Genomic DNA, 21,845 nt, shown 5'->3' on the forward strand with positions numbered 1-21,845 from the left:
CATCTTGTGAGTCACTCAGCTCCACCTCCCTCCCCCAGCTGCCCCTCCCAGAAGCCCTTGCTCCTGGAACAAATTTGTGACCAAAACAGGGGGTTGGAAATGGAAAAATCTGGTACAGCTTTTTGCTTCCCTATGCCCTCTCCATCCAGTGGACGTTTGGGTTTGTGCTGTAGGTGGGGAGTCTTCCTGTTACCTAACCCTCGGTTGCTACCCCTTTGCATTTCTGGTTGGGTGATGATCCACATCACCCAATTTATTTCTCTGATTTCTCCCAGTTCTGACCATTTCTTCCTCTGTAGTCTGCTATTCCCTTACCTCTAGGTATTAAAGAATAGCTTGAGGCTCTCGAAAAGTGGGGAGAAAAAAAAAAAAAGAGGATCATGGGATTTTAAACCTTCGGGGCACACCTCTTCGTATGCTGCTTCCTTATTACGGTTCATACTTTATTCCACAAGACATGGAGGTATGTGGTGGGGTAGTGGGGTTCGCAGCCATCTGGACTCCTGCAGTCAGGCTCGTGGGCCCCTTGCTAGCACGTACATACACCTGTTTGCTCCAGACTGACTCCGCTCGCTCGTGCTAGCTTCACTACTTACACAGTTGCAGCCAACATGGGGAACCTTAGAAGCTGAGGCTGGAAGGGTGTGTGCTGTGGGGAAGGGAGTATTGAATGTCACGGCCCCCACCTAAGGATTGCTGCCTCTGTACAGACTCAAAAACAATAAAACAGCACCTCATTAACAACTATTTTGTATTCATTTCCTGTCTTTTCCGTGTCGAAACTGCTGCCCTCAAGTTGCCTGCCCTTCGCCCCCACCTCTGTTCACGACTCCACCCCCATCTTTGCTTCTAGAGTTCATCTGGGAAGGAGGAGGGAGATGTGATCCTGGGCTAGCTGAAAGCACGTTTCCAAACCCTGGCTTTCAACGTCCAGAACATGAATCATTCATTAGCAGATCTGGTGACTGAGTTGGAGAGGAGGAGTCATGTACCTGGGCAGGGGCGGGAGCGGGGAGGTGCGCTTGCTGTGGGTAAAGGCTGGGTTAGATACTACGACTCTTTCCTAGGCTTTCTACACTGCCCCCCCCCCCTCCGAGATTTGCTCGCCGAAACACCGGTACTAGGTCTGCATCCCGAAGCACAAACTTCCGCCCACTTGCCCCTCGGCCTGTCACGCTCTCAGTAAAAGGACACAAGGTCCTGTTCCCATTTTTACACCTTCTTCTCAACCCCTGTTGTTAGGTTGTCAGAAGAGGTTGAAAATCAAAGACCAAAACAAGAACATAATCACAAAATTCATAAATAAACCAAACAAAAACAACCTGTTTCCTAGTGTTTCATTTCTCACTGAACAGTACAAAGAACTAGCCCAAAATGTTTCCATTTAATAACTGCATCACTGCTCCCCAACCCTAGCCTCTAATATTTACGAACAGAAAGAAAATAGAATGTGGAGTTGGGTAAAGGGAATCCCCCAGGTACCCCATTTCTCCCATCTTTCTTAAGGTCCTCCATTTCCTTTCTACTTTCCAAAAAATTGTGCGTATTCTCCTTTAAGGGGCTGGGCATCTCGCCTGCCTTCTTTAGAGCCACCGAAGTTTCCAAAGAGCCTCCCCTGTCTGGGCTGGACACACCTTTCAAATAAGGACCCCCTCCCCCTGGAACTGTGCTCTTCACATCCCAAACGCTGTTTCCCCTGGGTCCTCCCTGGCCTCTTTCTCCCCTCCTCTAGGATTTAACCTCTCCTCAGAGAGTGGGCATCTTTGAGGACTCACACCCTTAGCTGCTCCACTCCCGGATGGAGCCAGGGAAATGTGGTGGGGGGGCCGGGGCCAGAGGTTCAACATTGCCCCCCAGAAGGAGCAGCCAGAGATGGGGGTAAGGAGAAAGCTGGGCAGGACGCAGTGAATGGGGATGCTGTGGAAATTAAGAGGGAAGGAAAGGATCCAGAGAAGGGTGTATCTGTTAAATCAACTGTCCTGGAGCTTGCTCTGCCTGAGTTGTCTCATTATCCATTAACTAGCCCCACCCTGTCCTGTCTGCCAGCCTCAGGCCTGAGCTCCTGGTAGTCACTGGTCTCAGTTTCCCTGAGAGGGAGAGGCTCAGGGTGGGTCCCCAAAGGCAGCTGATGAAGAATTCCCAGATCCTGAAGTTAGGAAGTCCCAGATTAACCTCCCCCTTCTCAGCTCTCTGGACCAAAGTCTGACACAGGCAGCAGGATGCCGGAGCCCAGCAGTCACCAGCTTGGCAGTCACCAGCTTGGCGGTTGTCTGGCCTCTGGTTGCCTCCCAGGTAATAATCTGTCTTTTCAAGACTCCTTCAGAATTCCTCCTACCCCAACCTTCTTATATTCTCACACTGATAGCTATGTATTCCTTTCCTCAAAGTGTTTCTGCCTGAGGCTTGCTCTCCAGTCTCCCCAGAGCTGGTGGGGAGCTTAAACCTCAATGGTCCCTCTGCTTTCTTGCCTTGGTTAGCCCCTTTCTTATTAACTAGTCCATGACCATTGAGTGTCTACTATGTACCATGTTCTGTGCACTAAGTTATTAGAGGTTAAAAATGCAAATCACTTCCCTTCTATCTTACATTCTAGAAAGAGGTGTAGGTATGTAGATGTGTGGCAACATTGGGAACAGCTAGAATTTTGCTTCCCCTTTTCCCTTTTAGGGGAGAAGATCCTAGCATGGGCACCAGGGCTGAGGAAAGGGCAAGAACTGGAACTACCTGGAACTCTGATCTGCACTAACTTTAGGGTCACCTTCCAACCTTGTGGATGGCAGCGAAATCAGGTGCGATGGTTAGTAAATAGAAAAGACAGACCTGTGACGCCAATACTCTGGAGGATGAGATGGGAAGACCATGATCGTTCCAGACTAGCCTAGGCTACACAGCATACTGTTTCAAAAACACATAACAAATAAAAGGACAGCTAGAGTGAACTGGGAAAGGAAGTCTGGATTTGGACAAGCATGGATTAGGGGTTGTCTTTTGAATATGTTGTTGATAGGAGGAATTCTTTCTAGGGAAGTTGCCTTCTACTGGGGAGGGGAGGGGAGGGGAGGGGAAGGTAGGAGGCAGTATGGTTGGACAATGATGGCTGTTGGAGGTCTACAGCACCAGTCTTGTACTCCCTTTAGGATACTCCCCTGAGCAGTGAATATGATTTTGCTTTGATCAACATTGGGCGATTGGAGGCTGGTAAGTCTGAGGATTTGACAAAAGGGCTGTCAGAGCACCCCCTGCAAGTGGTGTGGGTCAGGATGGACTGGAGAGACTCCCCCTAGAGTGACCCATGGTTATTCACTCTAACTCTTGACTTCAGTGAGTGGCTTGTCAAGGGTGCAGCTCCTCCGTCCAGGGTCCCAGCTTAAGTTCATCCCAGAGGAGATCCTCATTCATGGCAGAGACTTCCGCCTGCTTAGAGTTGGTTTTGAGACCGGAAGGCTAGAGCCTCAGGCCTTTCAGGTAAGAGCGCTTTCATTTGAAGAACCCTCACCTTGGGAACCCAGGTTCCTCTCCATGCTCCAGCATCTCCGTTCATTTGCTAAGGCTGGAGTGAGAGTCTTATGAGGGGAGGGACCAGAACTGTAGTCTGGCTCTGTCAGTTATGAGCAGTAACTAAGTTTTGCCTCTGAAAAATGTGAAGAGTTGGATAATATTCCTCAGCTCCCCCTCCCAAATTAATCAATCAATCCATGGTTCTAGATTTGTTTCTGTGACCCCAGCACCTACCACTTGTGGAAGTCCCCTTCTCTAGGGCCTGTGTTAGCTACTCTGCTCTCTATTTGTGGAAAAGACAGTAGAGCAACACGTGCTCTATTTCATTCTTTTTACTTATTTAGTCTGAGGATAAGGATGGGATATGCTCTCCTCCCCAGGTAACCATGGCCATCGTTCAAGCCAGAGCTCAGAGTAGTCAAACCCAGCAGTATAGAGGAATAACCCTGAGCCAAGCTGGTAAGTGAGGATGCTTTAGGTCAAGGAAATGGGAAGAGAGTCTGAGACAGAAGGGGACAGTTGGATAAAATATTTCTTCTTCCTCTGTGTCTCACTCCTACTCCAGGCAAGGTTTCTGGCTCCAGAAAACCACCTATTCCTCTCTTGGAGACTTTAGAAGACTGGGAAGCTGAGCGGAAGCAGCAGGGGGCCAGAGGCTGGAGGGTTAGCTCAGTCAATGAGAGGTTCGACATAGCTACCAGGTGATGTCCCTATCCACCCCTGACTCCTGCTGCCCTCCAAGTCTTTCCAGAGTTCCTTACTCCAGTTCCAGTACTTCCCATGAACTCCAGCCTCTGTTACTCTGCTTTTAAAGCCTGAGATCCCTTAGAACGGTCTTTCCAAAGTAACTTCCTTGTCATAATAACTTCCCATTAGCAGAGGTCACTGACAAGCTGTGACATCACTCTTCATTTTACAGCCTCTCAGGTTACTTCTGGGTCCCTAATCGAATTCTGGACAGTGAGGTCAGAAGAGCATTTGCCCACTTCCATCAGGGCCGTGGACCGGTCAGTCTGAGATTAGAGGGTCAGGGGACCAGGGATGGGAGGGCTTCCTGTGAGGTCATTGTTGAGGCAAGGGTAGCTTAAGTGTAGTTCTTCTGCAATAACCGTCTTCTCACCCATATGAAGCGCCTGTCCTGGCACCACCCTGGCGGCAGTGACCTTCTCCGATGTGGAGGCTTCTATGTAGCCAGTGACCCTAACAAAGAAGACACCAGGTGAGGAGTTGCAATGAGACTAGGGGCTAGGTATTCTGAGAAGATACCTTGCTTTAATTCCTGACTCCCTCCCTCCCTCCCCTTCAGAGCAGTGGAAGCAATGCTCCAGGCGGGGCACTCTGATGTTGTCTTGGTAGATGCTATGGATGAGATGCCTAGTCTTGCTGATACTCAACTTGCCCACCTGAAGCTGAGGGCCCTTTGCCTGCCTGGTGAGAATAACCTTTGATCCTCAACCCTAACCTGGTTTACTATTTTACATATTATAAATAACCCTTTAGCTCAATGATTTTTTACTTTTCCATCCCATTTTCATTTCTTACAGTTTTACCAATAGCTGTTTTCTCCAAAGTTTTGTTTTGTTATTTTTCTATTTGTTTTGCTTTATTTTTTTATTCTTTGAGATAAGATTCTCACTCTGTAGCCCTGGCTGACCTGCAACTCACTATGTAGACCAGGCTGGTCTCAAACTCACTGGTTTATCTGTCCGTCTCTGTCTTATGAGTGCTGGGATTAAAGGCATGCACTACCACCGCACCCTGCTCCCCAACTTTAAAAATAACACTTTCCTGGCTGAATATGTGTGTAGTGGCACACATCTCTAATTACATCATTTGAGGAATAAAATTAAGAGGATTGCTATAATGAATTTAGGGCTAGTCTGGGCTGTCAGACCCTGTCTCAAAACAAAACAAAACAAAATAAATACCTTTATGAAATTCACCCTACCCATCTTAAGTGTCAATGAATTTTATTTATAATATTGTATACTCATAAAACATTTTTAAATGCTGAGGATCAAACCAAGGCCTCCATTTATATTTAATGTATGTATATAATGTACATGTGCATATCTGTATATCATGTGCTTGGGGGGGGTGCCTGTGGTGTTGGATCACCTAGAGCTGGAGTTGCAGGTGGCTATGAGCCACCTGACATGGGTACTGAGAGTCAAACTTAGGTCATCTGCATGCACTCTGTCTGATCCCCTGGCTGGTTTTTCTCTACCCACTAGGACCCCACAGCCACTTATAAGATAACCACTTAGAGACTTAATATATATTTATAATTATTTGGCCAATAACTTAGGTTTATTATTGGCTAGCTCTCTCTCTTACAAATTAACCCATTTTTACTAACCCATTTCACTAAACCCATTTTATTAATCTGCGGCTGTGGCTTACTGGTGATGGCCTGGCATCTTGCCTCCCCTGTGGCTACAAGGTGTCTCCTGACCCTGCTTTCTTTCTATCTCCGTTCAGGTTTCCCACCTGGCCCTACTCTGCTTAGTCATTGGCTGAAACAGCTTTACTCATTAACCAATAAAAGCAACACATATTTGCAGCATACAGAAGGACATCCCACATTAGTCATCTGAAAGAACAATGTGTCCTCTTACCACCACACCATTTCTCCAGCTCCCACTACCAAACCATTTTACGTATTTTGGTTTGCTTTTTTTGAGATAGGGTCTTACATTATAGCCCTGGTTGTCCTAGAATTCACTATGTAGACCAGGCTGGCCTCCATATCATAGAGATCTGTCTGCCTCTGCCTTCCAAGTGGTAAGATTAAAGGAGTGCATGACATATTGACCCTATCATACTTCTTCACCCGTTAGGGCACAGACCTGGATCCTGATCTCTTTGTTCTTGATTCCTTCTGCTAGATTCATCTGTAGCTGAAGATAAGTGGCTCTCGGCCTTGGAAGGAACACGATGGTTGGACTATGTCAGGTATGCCCAAATTTCTAATCTTGATTGATAATTCCAACTTTTTAGCCCAATGTAATAGCACACACCTTTAGTCTCAGTACTCAAATGCAGGGGTGGAGGCACAGGGCAGAGGCAGGTGGAGGTCTGTGAGTTAGAGTTCAGCCAGATTTACTTAGGGAGTTCCAGGATAGCCAGGGCTACTAGTGAGACTGAATTGAACTTCTCCAGCCTTTTCTTGACTTGGGCTTTCTGTCCATAAATCCATCCCCTTGGTTTCCCATGAAGACTGTATTGCTGTTTTTTTAGAAAGAGCAGGTGTTTGGAAGTCTGCCAATCTATTACTCCCTTTCTCACATGCCTGTCCAGGGCTTGTCTTCGAAAGGCCAGTGACATCTCAGTATTAGTGACGTCCCGGGTTCGTTCTGTAGTACTTCAAGGTGAGTTCCTTCATGTGATTGGATAGTGTGGATGGGGGATGTCAACAGAGCTTCCTTGTACCCTTAAATACCAGCATCTTCCTGCCTATGGGAGGCACTTGCACCAAGCATCCTTCAGAGCTACGCAGTCCCCAACTCTAAAGGTGGTTTGGGAAGTGTGGCTCTGCTTCCTCTGTGACACTGGGTGTTTCTAGAAGGTGAAGTGTACCAGGTCAATCATTTGAGCTTTGTTTTCTCTTTACTTCTCTGTACTCTTTCAATCCTGTTGTCCTTTCCACGCCCCTCCCCTCCTCTTCCCGTGTTTCCTCTCCTCATTCCCTCCTGTCCTAGTTTCTTGGACCCCCTTTTTTGTCCCTTCTTCATCACCCAGAGCGTGGTGACCGCGATTTCAATGGCCTCCTCTCTTCACTCGTCCAGCTGCTTTTGGCCCCTGAAGCCCGGACACTGTTTGGTTTCCAGTCACTAGTGCAACGGGAGTGGGTGGCAGCTGGACATCCCTTCCTGACCAGGCTTGGGGAAGCTGGGGCCAGCGAGGAGGTGAGACACTTAGGGTCTGTCTTTTTGGTGGTTATTACTAAAGAAATGAGGGTGAGAAAACGATACAGCCTAACCCACTGGAAATGAGCCTACTCTGAACAGGCTGAAGGCTGACCGAACACTCAGATGAGTCAGGCTCCCCCTCCCCCCCACTCTCAATCCCTATTTTAATCTCTGACCTCTTAGTGTCCTGGTCCTCTGGTCGCATATTTAGTTTCCCCCTTCTTTGTATCCCAGCAGACTCTCCATCCTCTCCTTTCTGCTTTAGGCCCCGGTGTTTCCTCTCTTCCTTGACTGTGCCTGGCAGCTCCTCCAGCAGTTTCCGGCTGAATTTGAATTCTCCGAGTTTTTTCTTCTTGCTCTGCATGACAGTATCTGGGTTCCTGACACCCTCACTTTCCTGAGAAACACTCCCTGGGAGCGTGGCAAGAAGAGTGGGCAGGTCAGTACCTCTAGATTTATTTATTTATTTATTTATTTATGTATGTATGTATGTATGTATGTATGTTTTTCCTGCAGCATTTCAAACTTTGAAATCTGGTCCTGATTTATGAAAACTGAGTTTTGTGGAAGGGGTTGGGGAGCTCACTTGAGATTAGACTTTTGTTCCACATGTGAGTGATGCCTGAAATAGGAGATAAGAGGGTCGTAATTTGTTTCTAGATGTGGGATGAACACGGACACACACACACACACACATACACACACAGGTTTAACCCTCCCTGTTTAAACGTTTGTGTGTGTGAATGTGGATGTGTGCGGGCAGCAGAAGCCCTGTGGAGGTCAGCGGACAGCTCAGGTGCCAGGCCTCACCTTCCACCTATTGCTTGTCTGCTGCATCCTCCAGGCTGGTCCCTGAGCTGCCAGGGATTCTCCTATGTCTGCTCCCCTCTTCCCATGAAAGCACTGAGGTCGCTGACCCTGAGCTCTATGGTTCTGGGAACTCAAATTCAATGTCCTCTCCTCACCCTCACACAGCAAGTGCTTTTATCCGCCAAGCCACTTCCTGAGCTCTAACCATCCCTTTTCTTGCTTCTGCTGTCTAGTTCAACTCCTATACACAAGTTTACACCCCCGAGTACTCCCAGTCCTTAGCTGGGAGCTCTGTTAACCTACAGCTGTCTGTCTGGGACTGGGATTTACGCTACAGCAAGGAACAGATATCACAGTTCCTTAATCCTGGCTACAATCCGGAGCATCGCCCAAATTCTTGGCTCCCTAGACAACAGGTAAAATGCCTACACTTCAATTCCCTTGACTTTCCTAGGTTCACACTACTAGATGAGATGTAGAAGGACAGGATATCTGAGTTCCTCAGAGAAAGCAACCACTGTTTTTTACAGCTATCACTTGTAACCCATGTCCTATTTGTCTTCATTTCTGTTTGTCTGCTTGTTTCATGTCCATATATTACAAGTTTCTCTAAAGTCAAACTAATAAGCCCAAAGCCCTAAAGCCTAGTGAGCCGTGAGCTCAGAGCCTTGGGGCTGCAGTCACCAGAACCATGAGTGTGTAGTAGTGGGATACCCTTCCCTTTTCAGAAAGCTTGTTTTCTCAGTTGCCTCTTGACTTCATTTTCTCTTTTAGGCAAGCTTCATGGTTCCGGGGCCCCCCAGTTCTGTGTGGCTGTTCTCTAGAGGGGCCCTGACACCCCTGAATCAGCTCTGTCCTTGGCAAGACAGTCCCTCCTTGTTGGCAGTCTCTTCTCACTGGCTCTCTCGACCTGCTAGATCCTCTGAAAGCCTGGCTGATCAGGAATGGGGGCTCCCTTCACACTGGGGAGCTAACCCTTTACCTCCTGGGTTACTTCTGCCTGGCTACCTGGGACCTCAGATCAGGTTCTGGAGACGCTGCTACCTGAGGGCAAGGCCTGAGGTCCAGGTGAGAAGGGAAGACAGACTGGAGGGGGAGAAAGCGCTAGAAAGGCAAAGGGCTGGAGGAACTGAGTGCCCTCCGTTTATCAGACCGGGTCCACTTGGGATAACAGGTGGCGGGAAAACTTGGATCATGCAGAATCTAGAGCACAGTCAGAAGAGGAAAGATCAGTTTAAGACTCTAGAAATAGCAAGGATCTTAAAACTACCTCCTTTGCCAGGCCACCCTGGTCTACAAACTGAGTTCCAGGGCACCCAAGGCTACACAGAGAAACCATGTCTTGGAAGAGAAAAGGCAAGAAAGCTAGCTGGAAGATGGTGGTGCATGCCCTGATCTTAGCACTTGGGAAGCAGAGGCAGGTGGACTGCTGTGAGTTTGAGGTCAGCCTGGCCTACAAAATGAGTTCCAGGACAGCTGCACAGAGAAACCTTGCCTTGAAAGAACAAAGCCAGAGAGGAAAGCCAGAGAGGAGGGGGGGGGGGAGGGGCGGGCAAGCTAGATTTGCAACAATATACCTTTGTGCCCTTCTTTTCCTCCTCCCCAGATGGGCTCCTCAGCTCCCACAATCTCTGGCCTCCAGGATGAGCTTTCTTGTCTTCAGGAACTATTAAAAAAATTGACACCAAGAGTATCTCCTGAGAATCACTGCAAGAAGAGAGATCCAAATACCATCCTCTCTCAGATCCGCTGAAACTGCTAGCATTCTCAAAGTCAGGGCATGGGGAATGTGGAGGGAGTTCTGCCCATCTTTCTTATTATCTGACCTCAGTGCTATAGCTTTCACATTCCAGCCACAAAGGAGCTCACTCAGTGCGAGAGTTCCTGTAGCAGACATGGTGCTACCAACCTCTGATCCCCCGGCTTGTTTGGCTCTTGGAGCTATTGTTTCTCTGGGAGAATAAGAACAGAACCACTTGGAAATGTTTCCTTTTTCCAGGCAATTCCATGCCCTTTAGATGTCAAACTGTCAAAACCAGGAGATCGGAGACACTTTAGTCAGTTCTAACAAGATATCCTAGAGACCTCATTCTCAACCCCTCACCACTGCTTTGAAATCCAGTTTTAGTCTTCTGTGGGAAAGAGTTGAACAAGGAAGACACCCTCTCCTCCCACTGTGTATTTTTGTAGTGGTATTTCTATTTAAGGGTTTCATTAAAGCACAGTGTTTCTACACATTACTGGTATTGTTTCTTGTGTTGAATGAGGATCTCAGCAAAGTGGTTGGGGGAGGGTATGAACTGAGAGAAAAGCACCCATATTATTGATATGGAAACAAAGGACCCAAATCAGGCGGGGCTCAGCAGAAGTCACATGAAATATGGAGAAAGAAGTACCTTCTTTTTTGTTTTTTGAAAGACAGGGTTTCTGTGTGTGGTCCTGGCTGTCCTGGAACTTGCTCTGTAGACCAGGCTAGCCTGGAATTCAGAGATTCACCCGCCTGCCCCTGTCCCCCAAGTGCTGAGATTAATATATTGATGCCATCACGCCCGGGAGAAAGGCTCTCTTTGTATCCCTTCTATTGGAGAAGAAGGGACAAAATGTACGATGCCGCTGAGTCCAGAGTGTTCTGGAGGTTGCATCTTTAAGCAACACCCGCGGTATCCTGCCTCAGATTTCCCAGATTGGTGGCGCTCTTCCTTTGGGGAGGACAAACTACCTCGCGGGCCGAGGGCGAATCTGCACGAGGGTCGTGGGCTGAGGTAGCAGGCGCTTCCGGAGCCAGCCTGGCCCGGCCCGGCCCAGCCCGGGGGTCGACAGGACATCCCCTCCCCCAGCACGCTTCTCTGCGTCACGTAACACACAAAGCTTAGTTTAGCACTTGAATTTGGACCGGGGTGTCAGACAGTGTGACTGACAGTCGAGAACTGCGCCAGGAGGGGCCGAGCGCTTCTGTTGCAGCACGGGTGCTGGGGTTGCTCCAGGCCGTCTTTCCAGGCACGCATCAGACTCCTAAGATGGCCGTGACACTTCCGGCCCCTCCCCTGCCGCCCGCCCCGCCCAATGTGAGCCTTGGCCCGGAAGTGGAAGTAGTAGCTGAGGTCAGAGGGCGGTGCTGCTCCTTAGAGACGGCGGGAGCCTCTTCGCCATGGCTGCAGGACCGATCTCCGAACGGAATCAGGGTAATTGGGAGAGAAGAGCCTAAGATGGGCCCAGGGGAGGTGGAGGGCAGATGAGTGCCAGAAGCGTTACCGCCAGGGTGGAGACCAGATTTCCCCGGTGTGAGGCCAACCTGTGGGTGCTGGGCCCGGGGCCTGGGGTCAGGCCGGGGCCTGGGGTCAGGCCGGGGCCTGGGTTCAGGCCGGGGCCTGTGAGGGGTGAGTGATGCTTCCAGATCCAGTGCCCTTCCGCACTCCCACTGCCAAACACATGAGTAAAACCCCACCGGGAAATACAGAGTCAGCAAGGACGTTAATTAGACTTGAGCGGACCTTCTAGAATAGGCAGGCAGAGATCTCAGGGCTTTGGGTAACGATTTTTATTTTTGCTTTCCTTTTGGCTCCTGACCTCGCCCTTACCTTCTGCTTTCTTGCTTTAGATGCCACGGTGTACGTGGGCGGTCTAGATGAGAAAGTAAGCGAGCCATTGCTATGGGAGCTCTTTCTCCAGGCAGGGCCAGTGGTCAACACCCACATGCCAAAGGATAGAGTCACTGGCCAGCACCAAGGTGAGTATGGCAAGAAGTAACTAAACATAGGGTTAAAGGCCCCCGAAGAGTCTCAACACTAGTCACGGCCGTTTTGGACTGAGCAACCTAAAGGCTTCTTTCCTTTAAGCTGCAGTCACAAGTTTGTTTCAGGAGTATTCTCTGAGCTCTAGTTTAAAGTTACTGGAACCGTTCTCAACTGAAGTGAGATTCTTCCATGTTGTGCTTTGTTTGGAGGCTGGTGAGTTAATGTTTCATTTTTAATCTCTTCACCTGAGTAGTCTTTCCTTCAATTCCCCAGGCTATGGCTTTGTTGAATTCTTGAGTGAGGAAGATGCTGACTATGCCATTAAAATTATGAACATGATCAAACTCTATGGGAAGCCAATACGGGTGAACAAGGCATCAGCTCACAACAAAAACCTGGATGTAGGGGCCAACATTTTCATTGGGAACCTGGACCCGGAAATCGATGAGAAACTGCTTTATGATACTTTCAGCGCCTTTGGGGTCATCTTACAAACCCCCAAGATTATGCGGGACCCTGACACAGGCAACTCCAAGGGTTATGCCTTCATTAATTTTGCCTCATTTGATGCTTCGGATGCAGCAATTGAGGCCATGAACGGGCAGTACCTGTGTAACCGCCCTATCACTGTGTCTTACGCCTTCAAGAAGGACTCTAAAGGAGAGCGCCATGGGTCAGCAGCTGAACGACTTCTGGCAGCCCAGAACCCACTATCCCAGGCTGACCGCCCTCACCAGCTGTTTGCCGATGCACCCCCTCCACCCTCTGCCCCCAATCCTGTGGTTTCATCCCTGGGTTCTGGGCTTCCTCCACCAGGTAAAGCCTTTAGTTCAAACTACAACAGTGAGAGCCCTTGGGAGGGAGGGTCAGAAGGCAAAAAACAAAACAAAACAAAAAAAAAAACCCAAAACAACCCCTGCAGGAGCAAGCCCCTCAATCAGCGGGCAGTGAGAATGGAATGAGGAGTGATGGTGGGAGGGATGGAGTTGTTAGGTTCTTTGGGAGACTGGAAGGAAGCTAGAGCTCTGTAAGACAGTCTTCACTGGATGAACTCTTTTCTTGTATAGGCATGCCTCCTCCTGGCTCCTTCCCTCCTCCAGTGCCCCCTCCTGGAGCCCTCCCTCCGGGGATACCCCCAGCCATGCCCCCGCCACCCATGCCGCCTGGGGCCGGAGGACATGGCCCCCCAGCAGCAGGAACTCCAGGAGCTGGGCACCCTGGTCATGGACATTCACATGCTCACCCATTCCCACCGGGTGGGATGCCCCATCCAGGTACGTGCTCTTTGCTGGGATTGTGAGGGTGGCTCTGTCGCTGCCGGTCAGTCCGCTGCTCTTTGTCTTGGGGGGGAAGTAGTCCAAAGTCCCCCTTTCCTTCAGAAAACTACTTTTTTTTTTTTTTTTTTTTTTTTTAACTTTTTCTGCAGAATAGCCTTACTGTCTTTTACTCTCAGCCTCTCCTCCCAGTTGCCAAGTCTAGGCGACATTTCTGCTTCTTTTTTGTTTTGTTTTCGAGACAGGGTTTCTCTAGCTTTGGAGCCTGTCCTGGAACTCGGTCTGTAGACCAGGCAGGCCTTGAACTCAGAGATCTGCCTGCCTCTGCCTCCCCAGTGCTGGGATCAAAGGTGGCGCCACCACTGCCCAGACATTTCTACTTAACCACTACTGTCTATGTGATTAGCTATATATTAGTGTTTGAAATGTTTGTGTTTTTCTGGTTTCTCTGTGTGACTTATCAAACTTAACAACTTGGGTCAGCCCCTTTTTCTGTCTGTGTAGTTTTGCTTGGTTCTCCTTTCTGTGTTTATCTGTTGTGTTAAATGTGCAGACACTGATTCCTTCTGGGTCTCTGGTCCATGGTTCTGGACAGGCTAGACAAGGCCGATGCCCAACTCACGGTTCACTTTGGGTTCTCCTTCCAGCACCCTCTTTCTATAGCCCTGATTTGTAGCAGCTAAGTTCACAACTCTGGGAGTTTGTATATTGTGACATCCAGTTGCAAGTTTAACTGACACATGTTTCTGCAGGTTGCCACAAGCCAGCACCCTACTCTACTGTACATATACTTACTGTGGTAATCTTCTGTCTCTTTGACTCTAATTTTCTCTTTGATGTGCTTTTACTGAGTAATTTTTCTAGGATGTTCCTTAAAATTACTGAAATTGCCATAGCACTCGGTACTCGGGTTTCTCCTGATGGCCTAGTTACTGGTATTATCATGTTTGGTGATTTGCACATGTCAAACCTTCTGCCTGGAACCGTTGATACCCAACCCACTCTCTTGTCCTCTTAAGGAGCCCTTTTTGGTGGTGGTGGTTTCTGCCGCCCTGACTCTGGCATTAAAAGTGCAGTACCGTGGCAGGCTAAACTTTTATTTTTTAATAATTTGTTTTGTATTGTTTGAGGCAGAGTCTCATGTGGCCCTCACTTCATTAGGTAGCTAAAGTTGTTCTACCACTACCCCTGATCCTTCTGCCTCAGCCTTCAATGTGCTGGGAAATGCAGATGTGAGCTGCCAGCCCTGGGGCCTCCTCAGGAATCCCGCCCCCCCCCCCCCCACACACACACACAGGGTTTCTATGCCTAACAGCTTTTGGAGCAGGCATGCCTTGAACTCACGGAGATCCGCCTGTCTCTGCCTCCTGATTGGTGGGATTAAAGGTGTGCACCAGCCTGCTAGGAGCCCTTGTTGGCCTTTTAGAATATGTCTGCCACCTTTCTCACCCTTGTAGAGCAAAAACACTGCTTATTGTATGCTTTGTTGTCAGCATCTCTGTGCTTAAATCAAAGAAGAAAAGTGAGTGCACATTTCATTGTCTTTTTTCTTCGCCTCAAGAAAAAAGGTATTTCTGATGTGCTAAATAAACTTGGAGGTCAATTAGCAGCATGGCATGTTAGCCACTGCTGTCAGTCACCTTCAGACAAATTGATTAAAAAAAACCATAGGAAAATGAAGAGCATGCAGAGTTGATGGGATTTTACTGTTGAAAGGGTACATGTCAACCCTGTCTTAATCTTCTTTCTGTCACTCTTGTCATCTTCTGTTCTCTTTGCCCTGTGTTCCGTCTGTCTCCTTTCTCTTTGTGTTTGTTTTCTTTTTATAGGGATGTCTCAGATGCAGCTGGCCCATCATGGCCCCCATGGCCTAGGACATCCGCATGCTGGGCCCCCAGGCTCTGGAGGGCAGCCACCACCCCGGCCACCTCCTGGAATGCCTCACCCTGGACCTCCTCCAATGGGCATGCCCCCCCGAGGGCCTCCTTTTGGATCTCCCATGGGTGAGTGGTACAGCCCCTTCTCGTCCTTCCATATATTTATGTGTGGGAGAGATAGGAACTCACACCTCCGGTAGCCTCGGTTCCTGCTCCTGTCACCAAGCTGCTGGTTCTGCATGTGTCGTTACAGCACATTTGTCATGGCCCTCTCCCATGCCCTGTCTTGGACTTCTCACCTTTCTTCTGTTCCCCTACTGATCTCAGCATCAACTGCTTCTTACTTTCCCTTTTATTAACTTTTCTTTTTCTTCCTGCAGGTCATCCAGGTCCAATGCCTCCACATGGTATGCGCGGGCCTCCTCCATTGATGCCCCCTCATGGATACACTGGTCCTCCGAGACCCCCTCCCTATGGTTACCAGCGGGGGCCCCTGCCTCCACCCAGACCCACTCCACGGCCCCCAGTTCCACCTCGTGGTCCACTTCGGGGCCCACTTCCTCAGTAAATTGCCATCCTTTGTCTCCCTCTTATATCCTCTCAGTATCTTCATTTCTTGGACCAATCAGAGTTGCTATAGCTTGTCGTGGCTAATGTACTGACCCCTCTCTGCAACTCTGTCCCCATTTCAATGTCATTTTTTCCACAGGGGTTTTTCTTCATTTTTGTTTTAAAATGTTGGTTTGGTACTAATTGTTTTACCAAACAATTATAAAGAAAATAAAATTGTACTTCTTGCTTACTCTTTGGTGAAGTAACTTTTAATAGAAGTCAGGGTATTGTGGTATTCAAGAGGGAGGGTGTTTACATGGTAGGGTTTTTTTCTGAACATGCGGCTACAGTGGCTTCACCAGCAGACATCTGCACTAGAGCAGTCACTTCCTGGAGTAGACCTTACCTTGTGGTTTATAATGGGGACATTAATGAGAAATAAAATATCTGGTGATATGTTAGCAAAAAGTAGCATGCACATAAATATCCATTGTAGTGCTAACTGGAGTTCAGTTGGAAAGTGTCAGTAAGGGGTTGGTAGTATGAACTGGTAAATCCACACACTAGAGCACTATGCAGCTTTGAAATAAGGGGGAACATGGAGAATAGGTCAGTGGTGGAGTACACCCTTGTAAGTTGTCAGGTCCTGGGTTCTGCCCTTGACACCAGAGGGGGAAAGATGTTCTTGTGAGATGTGTAGGTAATAATAAATGGAATTACATGTAATTTCTATTTGTGTATTTACAAAGTATGTGCCCATATATGTGATGTACTGTTACCTATCCAAGGAGTAGCAAGCACACAAGTGTGTGTTTGCTTATATTTAAAAAATAGATCAACCAACCAATAGAAATTATCACTGGGGAAGTAGGGAATATGGAGGGAAGGTTTTGTTCTGTTTTTTGAGATGGTCTTTGTAACCCTGGGGTTGTCCTGAAACTCACTGTGTAGACCAGGCTGGCCACCAACCCACAGAGGCCATCGTGTCTACTGGGATTACAGGTGTGTATGTTCAGCTAAAGCTTCACTTATTGAGTGTACTCTTAACATGCTTTTCATTTGGAGCCATGTAAATATCTTAAATAATGTAAGATAAAATGAGTAATTCACATTTTTTCCACTTGTATAACATTTTCTTAGTTCCTACAAACACTGCCTTCTAGAGGTGAAGACCCAAGGTCAGTGAGTATTGCTGTCAGGTTTGAGATAAGACACAGTTCCTGAAACATTTGGGGAGTGGGATAAAAGATACCTACCTACCTACCATGGTCTGGAAGCTCATGAAGACTTTCTTAGAAAAATAGTTGTGTCTGAATGTAGTCTTCTGGTGAAAGATGGTCTTACTAGCCAGACATGGTGGTGCACACCTTTAATCCCAGCATTCAGGAGGCAGGCAGGTGGATATCTGAGTTCAAAGCCAGCCTGGTCTACATAGTAAGTTCTAGGACAGCCAGGGTTACACAGGGAAACCCTGTCTCAAAAAAGGTGGTCTATGCCACCCCTAACCCAGGCTGGCCTCAAACTGCCTTATCTTCCTGCCTCTGACAGCAGAATGCTGGCCTGAGGGCTCCACAGCTCCTGGCTGAATTTGATCTTGAAAGGTAGAGTTGCTATGCAGGGGGCAGATACTGTACCAAAGCTGTGTGGTACCAAAGCTGGCTGAGGTCAGGGGTGGGGGTGGGTCTCCTGGAAGTATTAGTGCTGTTTAGATCTTTTCACTTGGTGACCATGGAACCTGTCAAAACAACATTGAGGTAAAAGAGAGGACGATTATTCAGCTGTGGCCTTTTGGCTCAGGAATTCCAGCTGCCCTAGTTAATATGTTTATCAGATATCAAGGTGGTAATGTTGACTAGGCAGGTGGAGACAGATCTGGATTGGAGATGTAAATGTGGGAATCACCTACATAGATAAAGTAACAAAGTTGTGGGGTTGCCTGATATGAACAAGGGGAGTAAAGCTGGAAGGGCCCAGGACCGAACCGTTAACGAATCCAGGGAACTGGGGAAGTACATGATTTAAGTCTTCCTTCAGATTTAAAAAGAAGCTTGGTTTCCCTTCTTCATTTGCTCTGTAGTACTGGGAATAGAATCGCCCCCTAAGTTCTACGCCTGGCCCTTTTTGCCTTTTTATTTTGATACAGGGTCTCACTAAGGTGGCCTTTAACTCATACTGTAGCCCAGGCAGGTGTGGGACTTGTGATCCTCTTGCCTCAGCTTCCTGACTAGCTGGGACTGTGGGCTTGTTCTACCACCTTTGTATACTATTTCTTCTGGGAAGCTAATGTGTCAGTGCAGAGTATGCTACTTCCTGTCGGCAAGGTTTGGCTACGACCTAAGATGGGAAATAATGTATTTAAATTAAAAGAGTATTGACCTTAAGTTTCATCAATGAAAGCCTAGTAAAGGGAGGGTTCCTGAGGCCCATGTGGGCAGAGTTGTTCCTTGTACCATCCTGGAAAGAGTACTTCAGCCAGCAGATTTAGAGTACTTCTAGAACATTGGCAAGGCTTCCCCAGAGGTGGGGCAAGAACTGTTGCCAGGTGAGTTTTGGATTCATTGGCACCCTACTGAGGATGGCCAGATGCCATTAAAGATACAAATCCTCTTGTTCAGTAATGTTACTATGCAACTGTATATTGGCACATCATGGTTTGGCTTTAGGGGTAGAATGTACTGGACAAATATTTTGAGTCTAGGTAAGAGGGTTTTTTTGGGAGGGGGTAAACTAGTATGTATTATGACTTTCAGTAAATTGTGAATTTTATTGACCCAAACATTTCCAAAGTCCAGCATTGGGTCCTACAAAACTTAGGTCGGCATTCCTATCATAGAAAATATAACATGTCAAACCACATCTGGGAACTCACTTAACACACAGGCTTCCAGCCTTTGGTATTTAATATATCTCAACATTTTGAATCTACATTTAACCAAGCAGACTCATGCAGTATTACATCTAAAAAAGACTATGTAGCACCTAGTCCAAAACACTCCATTTTCTAGACAAACCTGAGGTTCACAGCTCCAGGGGATTTGGCTAAAAGTCAACAGTGTATCAGACCTGGAAATCTGAACTGGACCTTGGTCAGTGCTTTGTCCAGACAATTCACCTGGAGTAGACTGGTTCAGGGTGTACATCCTCAAACCACCTCTGAGTTCTGGAGCAAAGATGATCACCAAGTGTTAGCTCTTGGATCTGTCCAGATTATCTGACAAGGACATGGGAACCCAAGCCATTTCACTTCCTCTGGAAGAGGGGTGTGGGGTGATTGATGTTTTTTTTTTTTGAGTCACTGGAGTGGATGGAAATGTCCAGCTGGTCAGACTTGCAAACAAACAAATCCCTTCTCAAGCACCAGCTTCCATTACCACCCACCGAATGGAAAAGAAGGGGAGGAGGTCGGCCTTGTAGGTAAACAGTATGACTGGTTTTGATGGAGACAGATGGTAGGGACCCGGGAGTCACCCACTCTGGCAGTTGTGTTCTGAAAAAGCACGTTGTTATCTCTGCTTTCACTTAGGTGAACCTGGGCTCTGTGCTGTGGGCTTGAGAGGATTGTTCTTCATTCCAGGGAGCAGAGTGTAGAAGGGGAGTGAGCAAGACAGCAAGAGCAGCTGGGGCTGGGACTCCTGGGTTCGGTCATCCCGACCGGGTGCTAAAGAAGAGGCTGCTTCATTCATCACCCCCTTTCTGTTTCCCCACTTGCTCCCCTAACCACTATTAGTGTCTTCCTTTCCTTTCTGTCATCTTTTGCTAGGAGGAAGGGGCTGGGAAAGACTGTCATTTCCAGCTGTCATTCTGACAATCCCCTCCAGTCCCTTCGTCATCTTTTTTTTCCTGCATCCCCTACCCATCATCTTTTCGTTTGCCCTCCCCCCCCCCAACAATGGTCTCTCCCGGTGCTCACTGGCGCGGGGGGAGGGGGGGTCGGAGGCGGGGCCGAGCGCGTGCGGGGGGGCAGGTCTGCAGTGCCGCTTCCCCTGATACAGGAGCAGTCGCTGCTGCCGCCTCAGCCCCGCGGCTGGACCCCCTCCCTCACCCGGGGACTCCCTGACCCGGGGAACCCAGCTCAGGTGAGACCCCTCTTCCCTCACCTCCACCCCGCCCAAGGCAGAAGCATCCTTGCCTAGCCTTGCAGCCATTTTATCTCTGATGCTTTGCTTACAAGGAGGGTAACTGTCCCTGCTGTAGGGGTGAGGGTGGTGGTGGTGGTGATATCGGTTTGTGGAATGGGCGATTTTTTCCGTTGCTTTGAGAATATACTTGAATAAATAAACATATATGGGCATATACACATATATGTCTATGTAAACACACACACAGATACATGCATACATATATATGTACATATATATACATACACACACACACATATATATATATATATATATATGAATGAATGAGGATTTTTTTTCTACCTTAGTCTAAGTCCTCATTACACTTTTTGGAGATAAACCTGACGAGGGGGGGTCTTTGGATAAGCTGAGGTTCCCTCAAACTCTAGTCCCCTCCTCACCTTGATGTATGTTGTCGTGTTGTCCCCGTTGCCCCCCCCCCACGGCATCCCATGATAAATATGACCTTGACTGGGGCCAGAGAATGAGTACTGCCTCTCTTGCCTGGACTGGGGTCTGGGGTGGGTTAGGGGAGAGGAGTAGGGTTGGTGAAGGATGGAAGGAAGGAAACATTGGAGATGGGAAGCAACCAGGTGGTGGGGCTGGGGGCAGTTACTGAGGGGGTCAGGGGCAGGGTGCAGAACGATGGTGGGCACCTGTGCAGCAGCAGGACCCGGGTGGGAGCAGCAGTGTAGTCAGTCCTAGGCCTCATGCTTTCTACCTGAGCTGAGGCCAGGGGAGGGTGGGGGTCCTTGCAATCGCAATCCTGGTAGAGGCCGTCTGTGTGGGGAGTGTTCTCTCTGCATCTGCGGCCTGGCCTCTCCTCTCCATGAGCAATCCTCCGTGTGCAGTCTCACTGACAAAACTGGATGCTCCCATCTTCCCAGCCCAGGGGTAGATTGTAGGGGTGAGGCTCAACCTTGTTGGTCCTGTGGAGGGGTAGGAGGGACAGTTACTGAGCTGTGATGTAGGAGCAGTGCTCTGGAATCCCCTACACCCTACCTTCTCTGTCTCTTGTCCTTTTCCATGAGAGCATTTTGATAAATGACTGCTTCTTAATGACCTTGTCACTTCTTAATGACCTGGGATAGGATGGGCTGAAAACCTGGGTGGCCCCCAAATCAAGGGCTTTGATTAGGGGCCTGGTCTGGACCTGAGCAGATGTCCTGAAGGAAGGTTTGTTTATGAGGTCCTTTCCATACGCCCTTTCCACCTTCTGCAGAAAATCTGGACACGCTTCTTCCGGTCAGGTGAAGCCAGTCAGCCTTAAAGGACTTGGTAAATCCCAGTCTGGTCTCCTCTATCTCCACCTCTCCCTGTGCTGTCTCCTTCCTCAGGCTCAGCCACTCTGTGCTGCTTTGCAGGCTAAATATAGCACCACTTCCTCACCAGCTCAAAGAATTTGTCTTCCTCTTTCTGCTGGGCTTGTTGGCCCTGGGGGAGCTGGCTGTTGAGACTCCATGGACTGTTGTGGCTGCAGGAGCCTTTCCTAACCCCATAGTCACCTATGAGGGATAAACAATGTCAACAGGCATAGGGAACAGCTCCTGGAGGCTCCAAATGCTTCCTTCAGGGTTTGAGGGGAGGTGATGGCTGGAAAGAAAGGCAAGGAATAAAAATTGCCTTGCATTGAGAATGGTTGGTCCCTGAACCATGAAGGAAAGGTGACATAGGGGTCACTATTGGACAACAACTGCTCACATCTGTCCTTGTGTGTGCTTTATTTCTGAATGACATAGCATTATTTATTCTTTCCCACTAGCATGCGTGCGTATGCCTATGTGTGTCTGTGTGCGTGAGTGTGCCTGTGCGTGTGTGTGTGTGTGTGTGTGTGTGTGTGTGTGTGTGTGACATTAGTCAAGGCTCTGGCTGGAACAGTGGATTATTTTAGGGGAATGATCTTGCTCAGAATCTAGGCCCGTGTCCTCTGTTGCCATGAAGGAGGTTATCTTATACCTCCCTTTGTGGGATGTCTTTTTTTTTTTTTTAAGGGGGAAGTCCTGGGCCCCCTTCATTCTTCACCAGCTGCCTACTGCAATGCCAATGCGGTATTTGTGAACTCTTTTTCATT

The 21,845-nt window shown here is 48.4% G+C and overlaps 2 protein-coding genes and 1 non-coding gene across 4 annotated transcripts; all 3 read left to right on the forward strand.

Annotated features, from left to right (window-relative positions):
- The first annotated feature begins 1,667 nt into the window (after nucleotides 1-1,667).
- Nucleotides 1,668-10,375, forward strand: Mtmr11 (myotubularin related protein 11). Of its 2 annotated transcripts, none has more exons than XM_051198815.1 (17): nucleotides 1,668-1,878; nucleotides 2,187-2,292; nucleotides 2,668-2,789; nucleotides 3,138-3,198; nucleotides 3,323-3,465; nucleotides 3,879-3,957; nucleotides 4,064-4,199; nucleotides 4,418-4,505; nucleotides 4,629-4,717; nucleotides 4,805-4,929; nucleotides 6,387-6,453; nucleotides 6,799-6,869; nucleotides 7,240-7,406; nucleotides 7,675-7,848; nucleotides 8,453-8,635; nucleotides 8,994-9,287; nucleotides 9,826-10,375. In XM_051198815.1, the coding sequence occupies exons 1-17, from the start codon at nucleotides 1,813-1,815 to the stop codon at nucleotides 9,970-9,972; spliced, it is 2,118 nt and encodes a 705-aa protein (XP_051054772.1). In that variant the 5' UTR covers nucleotides 1,668-1,812; the 3' UTR covers nucleotides 9,973-10,375. The 2 variants fall into 2 exon arrangements, with proteins under 2 accessions (XP_051054772.1, XP_051054773.1); XM_051198816.1 differs by having other exon boundaries at nucleotides 2,202-2,292.
- An 894-nt stretch (nucleotides 10,376-11,269) lies between these two features.
- Sf3b4 (splicing factor 3b subunit 4) lies at nucleotides 11,270-15,906 on the forward strand. The gene is made up of 6 exons (XM_051198817.1): nucleotides 11,270-11,401; nucleotides 11,818-11,946; nucleotides 12,227-12,769; nucleotides 13,021-13,227; nucleotides 15,057-15,230; nucleotides 15,485-15,906. The coding sequence occupies exons 1-6, from the start codon at nucleotides 11,368-11,370 to the stop codon at nucleotides 15,670-15,672; spliced, it is 1,275 nt and encodes a 424-aa protein (XP_051054774.1). The 5' UTR covers nucleotides 11,270-11,367; the 3' UTR covers nucleotides 15,673-15,906.
- On the forward strand, nucleotides 14,754-14,879 carry LOC127233165 (small nucleolar RNA SNORA19). Its single transcript, XR_007835466.1, has one exon. It is a non-coding gene; the product is annotated as a small nucleolar RNA SNORA19 (small nucleolar RNA).
- Nucleotides 15,907-21,845: the final 5,939 nt, after the last annotated feature.

This window comes from Phodopus roborovskii, unplaced genomic scaffold (genome assembly GCF_943737965.1).
Source record: "Phodopus roborovskii unplaced genomic scaffold, PHOROB, whole genome shotgun sequence".
Classification (NCBI taxonomy): domain Eukaryota; kingdom Metazoa; phylum Chordata; class Mammalia; order Rodentia; family Cricetidae; genus Phodopus; species Phodopus roborovskii.